Raw genomic sequence first — 14,595 nt, 5'->3', positions numbered from 1 at the left:
GTTTCTACAAGACTAAAATGGGAGTTGGCCCAATGCATAAGCAAATTACGTAAATACGCTGCCTTGTTTCCAGAGTAACAAGGAAATGAAGACAACATTGTTACTGGGTGGAAAGGAAACATGTGGAATATAGAAACAAATGAAAAACAAAGAATTGGACAAATAAAACATTGTTTCCAAGTGGCAACGAAACCAAAAGCCACCCATGAATGATGTCCATAAAGTTGGAAAAAAAAATACAGTGGTGCACATGAAGAATAAATTACTCTTTATTTATAATTATAAAAAGATTACTAAAAACAAAAACAAAATTGAATATGACGTTAAATAAAACATATTTAATACACACAAAGTAAACAAGGTTTGTTTTTCCTTTTGGTCATAACATATAAACTCAGAATGAAGGCGACCAAAAAGAAAAGTCATTTTGAATGCTTCTGATTTTATAGCTTACCATAAAGTGTATTGCATTTGCTTTTGAAATGCAGCAGTCAACAAGTTTACACCATCCAGTCCGACTTTCAGACAGCACCAGCCTTTCTTTTTAACGACACCAATGAGCGTTTCATAGCGCCTTTAAAACGAGTAAAGAATCAGGTAATAATTACATCACTAAACTGCATTATTGTGGTTATAAAACTGCATTTTTAAAGGGAAAAGCTCAAACATACAGTCCTGTATGTTTGTAAGGCAATGATGACACTGTTACTGAATGACAGACAGGAATGAAACACAGAAATTAACATAAGAGCTCAATATTTCAGTCAGAGGTGCTACATTTTTGTTCAGTGGTTGTTCACTGCAAAACACAAAACCTTACCAAGGATTTATTGTCTATTTTCTAGTGCAAACATCTTACTATACTTGAAATAATACAAAACTAACTTATAAGTAGCTATTCAGCAAAAAATAGGAGCTTGTTTTAGGTCAATAATTCGTAAATATTAATTTTAATAAAGTACTAGTTCAACTGGGAAATTATTTAACTTATTAACAAGACATTTCCCCATGTTATTTGTGGAACTAAAACTGGGTTGCTAGGCAACGGGCTGGGCTTGCCTGGCGTTGCTAGGTAACGGCACAATGGAACTAGAACTTTTTCATCAATATTAAGGAATTATTGACTGAAAACAAGCTTAATGTGGATGAAAACAGTACCAGCTCTGAGTGAAACAATTTGACAGTGGAGCAAAATGTTTTCCTGGTTTTCCTGTATCTTTGTTTCCACCTTCCTAAAGTCATTCTTTCCCCAAAATGGGTTTTTTTTCTTGCCCAAAACGTCTTTTGGAAAGAAAGAGGTGGTGATTTTTTTGCCCAAACTATTGGCATATCATTAAAATAAACTCCTATAACTTACTTGTAAGTTAGCACACTTGAAATAAGACAAAACTAAGATGTTTACACAAGAAGTTAGACCAAAATGACTTAATCTTTTGCAGTCCGTTGGAAAGAAATCTTTCATATAAAATATTAATTATAGACCACCACACTACTGAAGAAGCCAGAAATGGTGTATTCTTGTGATTAAGATGTGATTTAACATTTTATTTTCACTCTTCATCAGCGTCTGCATGTACCTGCAGGTTTTCGCAGGTCAGGGTGTTTCAAGAAACACAAGTCCTTCTGGATCTGGATCCCGCTCCTTTACGTAGCAGCGTGTGAAAAGACTTTGTAGTGGCTGAGGTGAAGCTAGCTGTCCTTTTGCTTGTCTGCTGGGAACGTTCTGATCCACGACTGCGTTCGCGCTAGACACTGACTCCAGTCGTAAAGGGGCTGGTACTGGAAATACCTCTGTGCTTTGTCCGTTTGCACCGTGAAGGTGGTGCTGGCCACCGCCAGCGTGTATCGGTTCAGCAGCGGCGTGTAGTTGTAGAACGGGCTCAGTATCCAGCGCAGAAAGTCGTTCAGGATGGCCAGGAAACAGAGGACGATGCCCGGCATGCAGACTTTACGGAAGTTGAACTCGGACAGCAACTCCATGTTGAAGTCCTCGTAGCTTTTGTAGGGCGACTCGTCGTAGCAGAAGAAAGCTTCGCCGCCAACTTTCTCAGGATTCATCTTCAGGGCTCGAGCTGCGAGTACATGCATCCAGGCGACGTTACCTAGCAACACAAACAAAGGGGTAAATACCAACCTGCTCTCTCCAGTAGTCAGTCACATGAGAAATGTGACATTTCACCAAAAACTACAGGGTTGATGGGATCCAAACATCAAAATAAACATTTCAGATACAAGAAGTAGGCGTGTGTGGAAGGTCATCCTGACTAACTCTGAAACTGAGTAATGAAAAAAGCATGAAAAATCTCCACCCTGGATTTGTTGCTCTCTTTGAACAGTTAATTCCGGGGTTGTTTGCAATCAGCTGAATCACTACACTTTAGGAACAAATTTCACTACAATTACAGCTGCAAGTCTTTCTCTGCCACGTTTGCACAGTGAGAGATGTAAATATTAACCCTATTTTTCTTCATAAGGGAGCTCAAGCTGCCCATAGAATAAAAGGAGGAGTAAATTTCCTCCACAAAACAAAATAAAATAAAATAAAATAAACACATTTTGAGTTTAACATCAAAATTTTTCTAGAAAAAACCAAATTTCAAAAGTCAAGAATTTTCAGCTTTTGAAAATTTCTGACATTAACATCAAAATTTCTCAGTTTTTCTGCAGCTAATTTTACATTTTTCAAACTCTGAAATTTCCAAATTTTTTCTAGAAAAGTTCTGACAATTTCAAAATTTCTGATTATTTTGGCAGAAACTTACTTCTCCTTTTTAGTTTTATTAATCTATGTACAATTGTCCCAGTGTGTCGTAGAACAAACTATGGATGCAAACAATAAATTGTCAATTAATTGTTTATTAGATTAAAATTTGTTCCAATCGATTGACTAAGACAACGTATTAGTGTTTAGGTTGTTGTAGTTTAATCTTTTATTATTATTTATTTTATTAATATTTGTGTTATGGAAATAATGTTAGTTCTCCTGATACAAGAAAAAAACTACAGATTAAAAAAAAAGGCCACTTAGCGTTTAGTCGTTAGTCGATCATTTATGTATAAAACACAGAACGATGTGAAATATTTCTACAGTTGCTCTTCTTCACGTCGAGCTATGCCTTACACATCCGTTTCTAACAGCTGCTTACGAGTCTTGAGCTTGATGAAAATATTATCAAGTGCAAACATCTTAACAACCTTCTGAGAAATGCAGAGGAAGTGCCGGTGCTACATTTACTTCTGCTTCTAGTTTTGCCCTGAATGCAAGTTGCTGTACTTTGAAATGCACTGAACCGGTTTAAAAGAAAAAGAAAACCAAAAGCAAGCCACTCTTCTGAAGAGAAAGTAGATTGTAGTTTTTGGACATGGAGGTTTCTACCTGCGTAGACTCGGCCGTGCTCGATGTGATCTGGGACGCCCCCGATGACCAGGCCTCCCCTTTCCACAGCCAGGTTGTAGAAGTCTCTCATCAGCTGGTGGCCTTCGCCGTAGATCCCCGTCGGTCTCAGCGAACAGGTGTACAAACGCTTCCCACCCTTTACCTGCGCAGAACGCAAACAAACAAGTTCATTCATATTGCACATTTCAACAAAGTGCTTTACATTGTGAGAACATAAAAGCATCATATAGACAAGAACTAAAAACAAGTAACAGACATTACATTTTAATTGCCGGCGTTAAAATCATCAATACACGTCAAATATGTGCATTTATGCGTTTTTCTAGATCTTGGTGAGTCCTTTAATCCTGGAAATGTTCTTAAGGTGATAGGAGGCCAACTTTGTAACCGTCTTTATGTGAAGGTTCATGTCTGAGCTCATCACTATACCCAGATTTCATGCCTGATCGAGTTTCTAGCTGTAACAACTGAAGCTGTGCGCTGATTCTTGGTTGTTCAAACCTCTGTTAGAAAACTGTGATCCCTTTAACCTCCAAAAAGAAAAACAAACATTCCTAAATGGGTCATATGGGTTTGGATTGCATAAAGCAGAATAACACCCCAGTGAGGCAACAAGGGAGGTGGAGGAGCATTCTGTGGCAAAGATGTTGCTCAAGGAAAACCCCTCTATGAGGATTTCTCCAAGCTGAAACCCAACCAGGCCTTCCACAGTGATTAAGTAAACCACAGTTGTTACTGTGTTTTAGTTTTAAGCTAACTTTACTTCAACAACTTTGCAGGGATTTGGAGAAAAGATCTCAAATAATTACATTACAGTGAATAAACACGACGTCAACAGCTCAAATGTGCCTTTTCATGCACTCTCCCTGCAGGGAGGGCAGAAAGAAGCTCTTCAAATAACAAGCAGAGCCTAAAAAGTTACACCCAAGTAAGAGCAGCACTACTTCAACATATTTTTACTCAAAGCTAAAAGGTAGCCATTACTCAAGCTCAGAGTAACTCGTCAAAATATAAAACTTGTGGAAATTTTTGTATTTTGAAATATCAAAAGTGAAAATATTTCAGATAAATAACATGATTACAAAATCAGGCAAAAGAAACATTTTTCCAAATCGATTTCTTTCAACTTAAAACTTATGAAGCTTTAACAAAAGTGTGTGCGTCTGGTGATTTTATAAAACTAATGAAACTTTTCAGAAACTGCAGATGTGTCTTTGGCAAAGTTTTTCTCTAAAACATGTTTATTCTTCATTTAGTGAAGTTGCTCGCAGTGGGTCAATAATTCACAAATCTTGGTCAAGTAAAAGTACAAATACCCCTAAAAGTAGATTTGTTACCAAAAAGTTACTCAGGTAAATGTAACCAGTTACCGTCCAGCTCTGAAAACAAAGTCTTACCTGATTGCCGTTCGCTCTCAGGACAATATTCTCCGCCTTTGCTTTACTCTTGGGATACGCCATGGTGTGCTTCACTTCATATTTTGTGTCTTCATTTCCTCTGCAAAGAAAAAAAAGCCACATTTAAAACTCTGAAAATCATCTCCTTTTAATGTAAATTATCAGTCGAGTGCTGCTGGGAGTTTTCTCTGCACGTATATTCATGGAAACATGTCGGATGAGCAGATAAAGTTCCTTTGACCCTTGGCCTGAATGAGAAAAATGCATTTCAAGCAAATTCCTCAGTAGCTGCGAGTCAAAACGAAAGTTTGCACGGATTGATGAAAATTTTCAGAACATCCATCCTGAGTTTCTGTGCAACCCTATGACCTGCTCTGAGTTTGCGTTCCTGAATCAGCGCACGTCTCTTTCAGGGCGAACAAAGCCTCGTTGTTTCCCCCTGACTTCATGTTGCAACCGTCAGGGGAAAAGCTGAATAATTCTGATGTGATGCTGCCGGGTTGCGAGGCGGAGAGGTTTGCTGCAGCATGTTTCGAATGAAGTAATCCACCTCTTTTTATAAATATTCTGACTGAGTTTTATCTTGCGACTGCAATCTATCACCATTAACGTCATGACCTCACCTGCTGCAGCCAAACGCAGCCAAGCTTTCTTAAATATCAACATACCAGGGAGGAAAAACAAGAAGCCTGTCTGATCCAGACGTTAACTCACCTCAAAGACCGCAACGGAGAAAAGTAATAACTTAAAACTTAGGTTATTACTTCAGTAGATTAATTATTACTTATCTGAACTTAGAAAAAACAAAGCTTCTGTGTCTCTAAGACTCTTGTTTTCTTTAGATCTTAATGATTTCTGTTGACTTTTGTTGCTGGAAATGTTTCAGGCTAAAAGTTAAACACAGAAAGATTAAGTTTTTAATTGACTGCTGGAAGATAAAATGCCGTTTCGAGCCATGACAGAATGCTGGATTCAATTGAAAGGCTCAAATAAAAAAAGGAGCTAAACTACGGTTTTGAGAGCGGCCTAGTCAAAGTTTGGACTTATTTCCAGTTTTCTAAGATACATTGTCAAGTTCAGGGGTCAAAAATTATTATTATTTTTCATTTATTTACTAAGGTCGTCTTTGATAGATATACAAATTTGGTTCATGATTTCAAGCCAGCTGTGTCCAAAGTGTGGCTCGAGGGCCATTTGTGGCTCTTGAAATGATTTTGTTGGGCCCCTTACCAGACGTCAACAATAGTAAAAAATTTGCAAAACAAAACAGAAAACGACCAATGAAGCTAAAAACTTTGGAAGTTGAGTTTCATCTTATGGATCTTTACTGATATGCAGATTTTGTTAACATTTTTGTTTATTGTTGAGCAGTTAAAACAAAAATAAATAAATAAAAGAATCAAACTAATTTTTGAATTTTTATCTTGATACATTTTGTGGCCTGTCAGTAGTTTCAATTTGCTATATCTAGGAGTTTTTAAACATTTTAAAATAGCAACTTTACAGGAAGTACAGCCAAACACTCGCAAGATTTTTTTTTCTTTTTCTTTTTTTTAGGAGAACACATTTTGAAAATGCACTAAAAATAAAAACATGAGTCAGATTTTGCAGCTATATTTACATGACACAGACCTGAAGTTCCCTCTTCTTCAAGTCAACCTCATCACATTGTTTTTCATTCCAGAATCAGCAGGATGGAAACTAATCACAAGGTTTGACGTCGCAGAAACTCAGACCTGTTTGCATGCATGTTGGTTGTGGTCGGCGAATCACGGTGCAGGACGTCTCTTCCTAAAATAATGGCGACGTGTGCAGACGGCATGTCATTTAGTCACACCAACCCCAGGACTAAACATTCACCCTCCAAATGTGAAGTCAAAACAAAAATCAAAGGCATCCAGTGCAGCTGGAAATAAACCGAAGCTGGTAATTGACGGGAATGTTTATAATAATAACTAACGCAGAGATGTGACTGTTGTTGCATGAAGACTTGATGACGGGTGACGAATGTTTCCAGTGTAAGCCCCAGACGGCGTCTGTACAGCAACGCTAAATGCCAATCATGCACAACATCACAGACTGCAGACTGCTGCTTTCATGTCTCCCCTAAAAAGATATTTTTGGCATCAAAATTGTAAAGTAGAAAGTTCTAGTGGGTGAAAAATACGTGATTTTCAAACTAAAACAATAAACTACACATGGAGGATTTTAGGTATAGAAATTAGTTGGTGTGACTTCTGCAGAAAATCAATCTGAAATTCATGAAAGATCCAAAATATCTTCACTTTTGTCTTATTAAAATTTAAAAAAGGCTTATAATTTCTTATATTTAATTTCTTTTTGGGATTAAAGTATTTTTCATTTTGAAGACAACTTTTGGGTTAACTCTCCAAGGTTATTTTGGGTTTCACCAAGATTATTAATGTTCTTAAAGGGAAGATATTTTAAATGTCCAAAATAAATAAACAAAACAATAAATAAAATGAATTACAAAGTGAAAAAAAAGGGTTTGTTGTGAAAAGAATGAAGACTTCTATTGTCTTGTTTTTGGTAGAAAGAGAAAAACTATAAATCATGCAAATAGAAAATGAGGTCATTTTAATTCATCATGTAAAAAACTGATTTATTGGTTATTGTGACAGGAGCAGGCGGGCCAGATTTGGCCCTCAGGCCTCTAGTTTTGCAACACTTTCTCTGAAAGTGAAATATTAATCTATAACTTGTGAAATGCCTGGTAAAATTTACACCAGTCTTGAACTGTAGTCAGCGGCCCCACAAATGCATTCTGAGGACCACAAATGGCCCCCCTGCCACACTTTGGACACCCCTAAATGAAGTTTGCAGCCTTTCTGATGAACATCTTTCATACTTTGAGTTATGATCGTTTTGAAGCCACCCAGTCTTAATCATATCCTGTCCTTCCCTCATGATTTACATTATTATTGTTTTATTTTCCCAGAAAAACAGGAAGGCGACCGGACAACATCTGGATTAACGCCATGTGGAAAACACATGGCAGAAAGAAGAGAGACAGAGGGAACATCAAAGGAGGACTGTTTCAGTTGTTAATGATGAGGAATGACGTTTACCTCTTGAAATGATCGCCCTTCACGTTGGGTCCAATCACTTCCATGCTGCTGGTGTAGACGAGGCGCTCGACGCCACATTCCACACACGCTCGGATCACGTTCTCCGTTCCTGACGGCAAAAATCAGCCAAACTTAGAAAGAACATTTAACTTTCACTCAACATTAAATAAAGCCTTACTGAAACAAATGAGTGTCTCTGTTCTTCCCAGATGAGAAGCTAAAAGCAGATTAAAACGCGGTCTGGGATCCACATGCTGACTGGAGGCCTTTTCCCCCTCCTTTGTGCTAAAACTAAATCTGGACTCCATTATCGAAGTCGGACAGCCGTTGGAAAGAAACACGAAAAATGACGACAGGAAACAGGAAACCTCTTATTGTGGCATTGAAAACAGTAGATTTATTATTACTTATCTGATATTTTGCAACATTGGACTCGGGTTCCTCTGTTACATTTTAAATTTTCTTTGGAAGTAGATGACGAGATTAAAGTATAGCAGAGTTGATTTTAAAAGAAACAAGCTTATTTTATGCTCCACAACCAGATCCACTGCTGCCAACTCACCAGGTCGTTGCTAGGTAACCAAAGAATGACCGGGTTGCCAGGCAACCAAAGAGTGAGTGAGTGAGTTGATTCCAACAGAGTCCTGTGCAGTTCAGTGAAATTATTGGATATTCTAACCAATGTATTATATATATATTATTTATTGTTAAGCTGAAATCAAATATTTATTTTCCTTCTCACTAAAATAAAAGATGCCAACGTGGTTTTTATAGCTCCAAGACAAAGAATTTAACTGCGACCCAGGACTTTTGAATCTGAAAACCAGAGAGGCATTTTATCTCTCAGGTTAGAAGGAAAGAGTTAACGAGAAGCAGGAGCTCTGGGGAACCAGGAAGGATTCTCTGAGTGTTTGTCATTCCTTAAAATCAGAACTGAATGAGAAACCAGGTTGAGCCACTTCGCTTAATGAAATAAAGCAAAACTGAGACAGAATCAAACCTCACCGTTGTGTTCTCATGAACGCGGGAATCAGTCATCTAATTAGTCAACTCAGGATGAATCTGTTGTGTTATGCGCTGCTGCTGCTGCTGTGCAAAGGGGGGATTCATAAAGCCCAGTCAGCCAACAGACAACAAAAGCATGTTTTGTCCGTTTTGTTGAATCCAAAGCCAAACAATAGAATTGAGTTTCTTTCTTTATGAATGAGGCGTCTCGTGTTTGAATTTAGCCATCCTACTTTTGTGGACTATTTATGTGCAACAGACACAAAGATATTCCCAGAAATGTGTTTTCAAAGATAAGGCTGACAATAATACTAAATACTGTGTTTGTGCCGCATTGTTGGGCACAAACAGACAGATGAGTCACTCTGTGGGATTTATTGAAAATAAAACAAAAGCAGAAACTACAGGCTGCACAATTTTAGAGAAAACCTTTGTTTCTAGTTTCAATTACTCTCCTACAAACAAATTCTGTGTGTTTCTAGAAGCATCGACTTCTAGAAACAGAGAATTTTTGAATTATCCAGACTCCAATAAATATTAAATTATTGCCAAAAAACATCTGGGAGGATTTTTTTGTTTGTTTGTTTTTTTAAGCGCTTGGACAGAGAGAATGTTTGTGGTTTCCTAAGAAGTAATTTGCCAGATTAAAAACCACCAAGCTACTAGCAAGCAGTTAAAGCTTCAGTAGTAGAAACGTCATTGAACCGCAGAGGAGTGTTTCAAAATCCTGATCGTCATGGAGTGCGGTTGCATGTTGTGAATGTTTTCTTTAACAACTTCCTTTGATGTTGCGCTAAAATTGGACTTCACTACAACTGAACCTGCAAGAGCTTTTCCTCAGAAACGGTGCGCAGGAAAAATAAAAGCATCAGCAGAGGCAGGTAGTAACTAGTTGTTACTCTCGTACATTTATTTGAACTTTTTGGGAAAAAAAGTTGTTCAAGTAAATTTACTCAACTTACCTGAATTAACCAAATCACCTTTGGTTAATTTTCAACATGGAAAATTAACCAAAGGTGATTTCCCATATGGTTACTTTTTACTTTCACTGTGTGAGTAAATATATATTAAAGTAGTTCTATTTTTACTTTAGTGCCATTTTTTGTACTCCATCTACCTCTGAAACATGGCAAACATGGAAAAATCATTTCCTGGAACCTGGTTACAGTATAGAAACAAATCCCAACATTAAACCAGTGATATGTTCCAGTTCTTAGGGAACTAACTGGAAAAATATGTGATCCAACTTCCTGATAGTTTCCGTTTTGATCCCGTCACGGATATGCCGTAAAGGATGTCACTACCTTTGGATTTCTGAGGAAATCCACACCTCTGTGTGGATTTCCTCAGAAATCATTTCCTTTCTTCCCGTTATCACTCAGATCACGCCACCTCCGGGACGTACCTGTGACGTTGACGGAGTAGATGAGGGATGCTGGGATTTTGTGCCAGACATCCACCAGGCTGGCAGAGTGGATTACAACGTCGACCCCTTTGGTGGCCTCCAACACGCTGTTGTAATCTGTGATGTCTCCTTGGATTAAAGTCACTTCCACCTCATCTGCATAAGAAACAGGAAGCAAATGCACCCATTATTGCATGCAAGGAAACAAAATGTTTTCCAAAGAATTTCAGGAGATAATGGAAAAAGACATAGGTGGGATGCTAAGGATAATTAAGGCTGTTTGTCAACAAACGTGTTCACTTCCTTGTTACAAAATTTCCATTTTTGCCTGCTTACAAATGCACATTTTCCAGTAATTGTTTCCTTATCAGCTCAAGAGGAAATATGTCTTCTATCACATTGGCCGCTCTTTTCTTTTGAAATGTGAATGAGATATGACGGCCATCAGCTGAACTCACCCTGACATGCAGGTTCATTATTGCGCAATGCTGTTTTTAGTTGTACTGAAATAAATGACGTAAAATCTGACTTCTATGCAGCATAATCTGGTTCCGGAGGCTAACGCTAACCGCTAAACTGATTAATTTCGACACTAATAAATCCGAAATCCGCAACATGTCCAGTCAAACACGTCACAGAAATAAACGCTAACGCTAAATTTCATTCGCTTTTAATTCACATAAAAGCCGATGATAGCCGAAAATAATGTATTTTGGGAAGAGGAAGTGTTTTATTTTGAAGAGTGCTTCGTCGTATCCGGTTTTGTCTTCTGTTTTGTGTTGCTAGGATACAAAAAGCCGTTATTCAAAAGGTAAAAAAGTACCAGCCGCATGCTACGATTACAGAAGCTTTCACTGCGTAATTCACGTATTTTACACAAAAAGATCGCTCGCCTCCAACTTCACAAATGTTGATTATAAATGGAACTTAAATATGTTTCACTTTACCTTGTAATTATGTACAATCATTAAATAAAATAGATTTATTTACGTGTAAGTCACAAAAACGTGCAAATAATGTAAAGAATTCGTAATCGGATAAAATATCAGAGAAAAGAAGCAATAAAAACTAAAACTCTTATGTAATTTTCAGCAAGCCTTATTCTTTCTTTTGACTGGAAATGCTTTTCACATGCGAGGATTATTCATTCAAAATTCAAATTATAAGATACTTAATTGATCCCAAAGGGAAATTAAATTAAATTCTTCTTGTATTGATTATCATTAAAGACACATAGCCTCCGAACTCCACTTCCCCATGTGAAATACTTTAAAAGTTAAGACAATGTTCACATAAACAAACATTTTCAAGCAATAAAAACAAAAAAACTGTTATATTGATTTTGTTTCTATATTGTGGTTTTGACTGGAAATGCTTTACATGTTCCGTTCATTTCACATGGGAGAATTATTGATGGTACACTGCCTCCAAATTTAGTTTCCCATGTAAAATATTGTGTAAAAATAACAAATTAATAGTGTAAAAGTTAATAAAATAATGTTCAAATAAACAAAAGCAACCTTGGAGTTTATTTTAAGACGTATTGTGTTTTGGTCCATCTTGTAGATTTCGTCTGGGAATGAAGAAGTGCGTTATCATTTTAAGAAAGGTCTTGAACTCCTGGTTTATCTTTGCTCCCATGCCTCGTCCTTGACTTGCTGATATAATCCAACACAAGCAGAAAACAGCCAGAAAGGAAAAGGACTTTTGAACCTCAGCTCAGAGAATCGGTTGCAAATGTTTTACCAGTTCAGACCAGTTTTAAAACGCTGAACATACAAGCCAGCATTTCATTTTTCCTTCATCAGCCTCAGCACAGGGCTGACGGCAGGTAAAACTGCTGATCAGTCATCTGTTATTGAATTACACTCAGGAAGCATGACAGGCTTCAGTCACATTTCATAATTACTGATTAAACCCAAAGAAAGACGGAATGGCTCATTTATTCAGCTACTCAGGGAGGCTATTCATGTTATCAGGAAGCATATGATGCGAGCAGACAGAAAACCAAGCATAGATAAGAGATTAATTATATATTGTCTATGCTCATATGATGTAAGAAGGAAGTTGAAGCTGCAGAAAAATAAAACACTGTGCACCTTTTAAAACAGAGGGATATTTATGCCAAATTTAACTTCTACACGCAAGAAAAACCAATAAATGTATCTTTTGAATAAAATGAGGATATTCAACTGAAAACCAAACAACTGAACATTTTGATATTTGAATGTACAGAAACATGTTTATTTTCAAATCTGCTTAAATCATTAAAACGCAATCCAGTTACTATACATCACTGTAAAAGCCAGCAGACTAAAAACGAAGCACCTCTCATGTTTCAAACAGGATTACTGCGACAGAAAGAAAAGAAAGAAAGGTCCCTGCTCTTACCCGTCTTCCTCTGTTCGTGAAACCCAGGATATATGTGCTTGTCAAACACCCGCACCTCCGCCAGCTTCTCCTCTTTCTCTAGCAAAACATCGAGCAGGTGCTTGCCGAGGAAACCGCAGCCTCCTGTGATCAAATAGACGAGCGTCCTCTTGTTTTCTTCCATGGTGGAGGAGAGACTGAGCTTTCTGTGAGCGCTCACCGCTTCTGCACGAATAACAGCTGACCGCTGGCGGAGGTGCCTTTATGCAAGCCCCGCCCCCTTTTTGGGCGGGACCGAGCGGTGCTGAACATCCATCTATATGACGTAAAAAGCGCCGTTTCTCTCTCAAATTCATTTTAGAGTTGGGTAGTAACATTTACCTGAGTAACTCTTTAGAAAAAAATAAATACTTTTAGTGGTATTTTTACTTCTACTTGAGTAATTTTATTATGAAGTAACGCTGCTCTTGAGTAAAATTTCTGGATCCTCTACCAACTGAATGAAAAACAAACATGTTTTAACCAAAAATTCAAATTGTTATAGTTTCTTAAGTTTTTATTGAAAGAAACCGATTATGATTTTTTTTTTCTTTTTATATTCTGTTACATGAATTATTGTCATTTTGGTTCTTGAAATACCAAAATTTCCACTTAAATTTAGATTTTGGTCTCTCTGCTTATGTAATTTTTAAATGTTAGATGACTGATAATTTGACCAGTTACTCAGTTTTTGAGTAGACTGTTTACCAAATACTTTCTACTCTTTTTGAGTAATTTCTTGGATGGCTACTTTTTACTTTTACTTGAGTAAAAATATGTCGAAGAACTTTTCTACTATTAAGTACATTTTTTGGTGCTGTACCAAGATATCTGCTTCAAGCATAAATTATTTTTTTAAGAACTGGAATGATTATGACATTTTAAATTTTGTTGTGCACAATGACATTAAAATGAATTCCTATTCTGATATTTTATCTATAAAACAACTGACAAGTTTTAAATTCCTCTGTTTTGGAAGTTTTTATTGGAAATTCAGACAAGTTTCTTTCTTCTGTTTTTAGCCTTTCTAATATTAGAACACCGGGGAATGCTTCATTCTCAGGTGTTAATAAGTCATTAACTTTCTGTTGAGAACTGCAACATGCCTCAAGGAGACAAGCAAATTCATTGTTGCTAGGAAACCAAAACACACTAGTCACGTAACCGCACAACTAGCAGGAAGGCAATCATTTCAGTCTGTGAAGGTAAGAAGCACATTGGTAAAGTTTTTTTTTAACTTTCTTAAAAAAGTTTCTATTGAAAGTGAAATTAGGTTTCATAAGAAATGTGTTTTAGATATTTTTAAAATCGTATGAGCTGCAACAGTTGTCCAAAAGCAAAAACATATTAGAACAAAAATCCCTCACAAACGGGACAAACTGCCCAAAAATGGAAATGACTCTACAAAAAAAACAAAACTAATCCAATTCTATAAATTTTTTGAAAAATAAGCTGAACCTGACTGCACTACTAGGATCAACATTACATCCGTTTGATTTGACTGAATTAACTTTTTTATTGTAAAGTGTTAATTTCTAAACATGTTATTTTTTTGTAAAAATGTTTAGATTTATAAGTCTCACTTTCTTATCCCTAATAACTAAATGCAAACTGATCCACACATGAATTCATGACCAAATTGAGCTCAGATGAAGAATAAACACCAACATCATAATCATTCCTCTATTATCTTTTTTAAAACTTTATTCCACTGAGATTATTTCACTTATCACTTATAATTTCCCCATAAGTGAAATAATCTCAGTGGAACTAACTTTTTCACAAATATTAAGGAATTATGGACCTAAGAAAAACTCATCTGAAAAGTTACTTATAAGGTAATTTTGTCTTATTTCAAGTGTACTAAGATATTTGCACTGGAAACTGGACAAA

At 36.7% G+C, this 14,595-nt stretch overlaps 1 protein-coding gene across 1 annotated transcript; it reads right to left on the bottom strand.

The window, feature by feature from the left end:
- Nucleotides 1-245: 245 nt before the first annotated feature.
- hsd3b7 (hydroxy-delta-5-steroid dehydrogenase, 3 beta- and steroid delta-isomerase) lies at nt 246-12,906 on the bottom strand. Its single transcript, XM_014977079.2, has 6 exons — nt 12,685-12,906; nt 10,294-10,449; nt 7,884-7,992; nt 4,795-4,894; nt 3,377-3,539; nt 246-2,102 (listed from the first exon to the last, which is right to left on the bottom strand). The coding sequence occupies exons 1-6, from the start codon at nt 12,845-12,847 to the stop codon at nt 1,690-1,692; spliced, it is 1,104 nt and encodes a 367-aa protein (XP_014832565.2). The 5' UTR covers nt 12,848-12,906; the 3' UTR covers nt 246-1,689.
- Nucleotides 12,907-14,595: the final 1,689 nt, after the last annotated feature.

The sequence above is a fragment of the Poecilia mexicana genome, unplaced genomic scaffold, assembly GCF_051168715.1.
Source record: "Poecilia mexicana isolate PSO_F unplaced genomic scaffold, ASM5116871v1 scaffold_8, whole genome shotgun sequence".
In the NCBI taxonomy this organism is placed as follows: Eukaryota; Metazoa; Chordata; class Actinopteri; order Cyprinodontiformes; family Poeciliidae; genus Poecilia; species Poecilia mexicana.
This window is presented reverse-complemented; position numbering and strand designations above follow the sequence as displayed.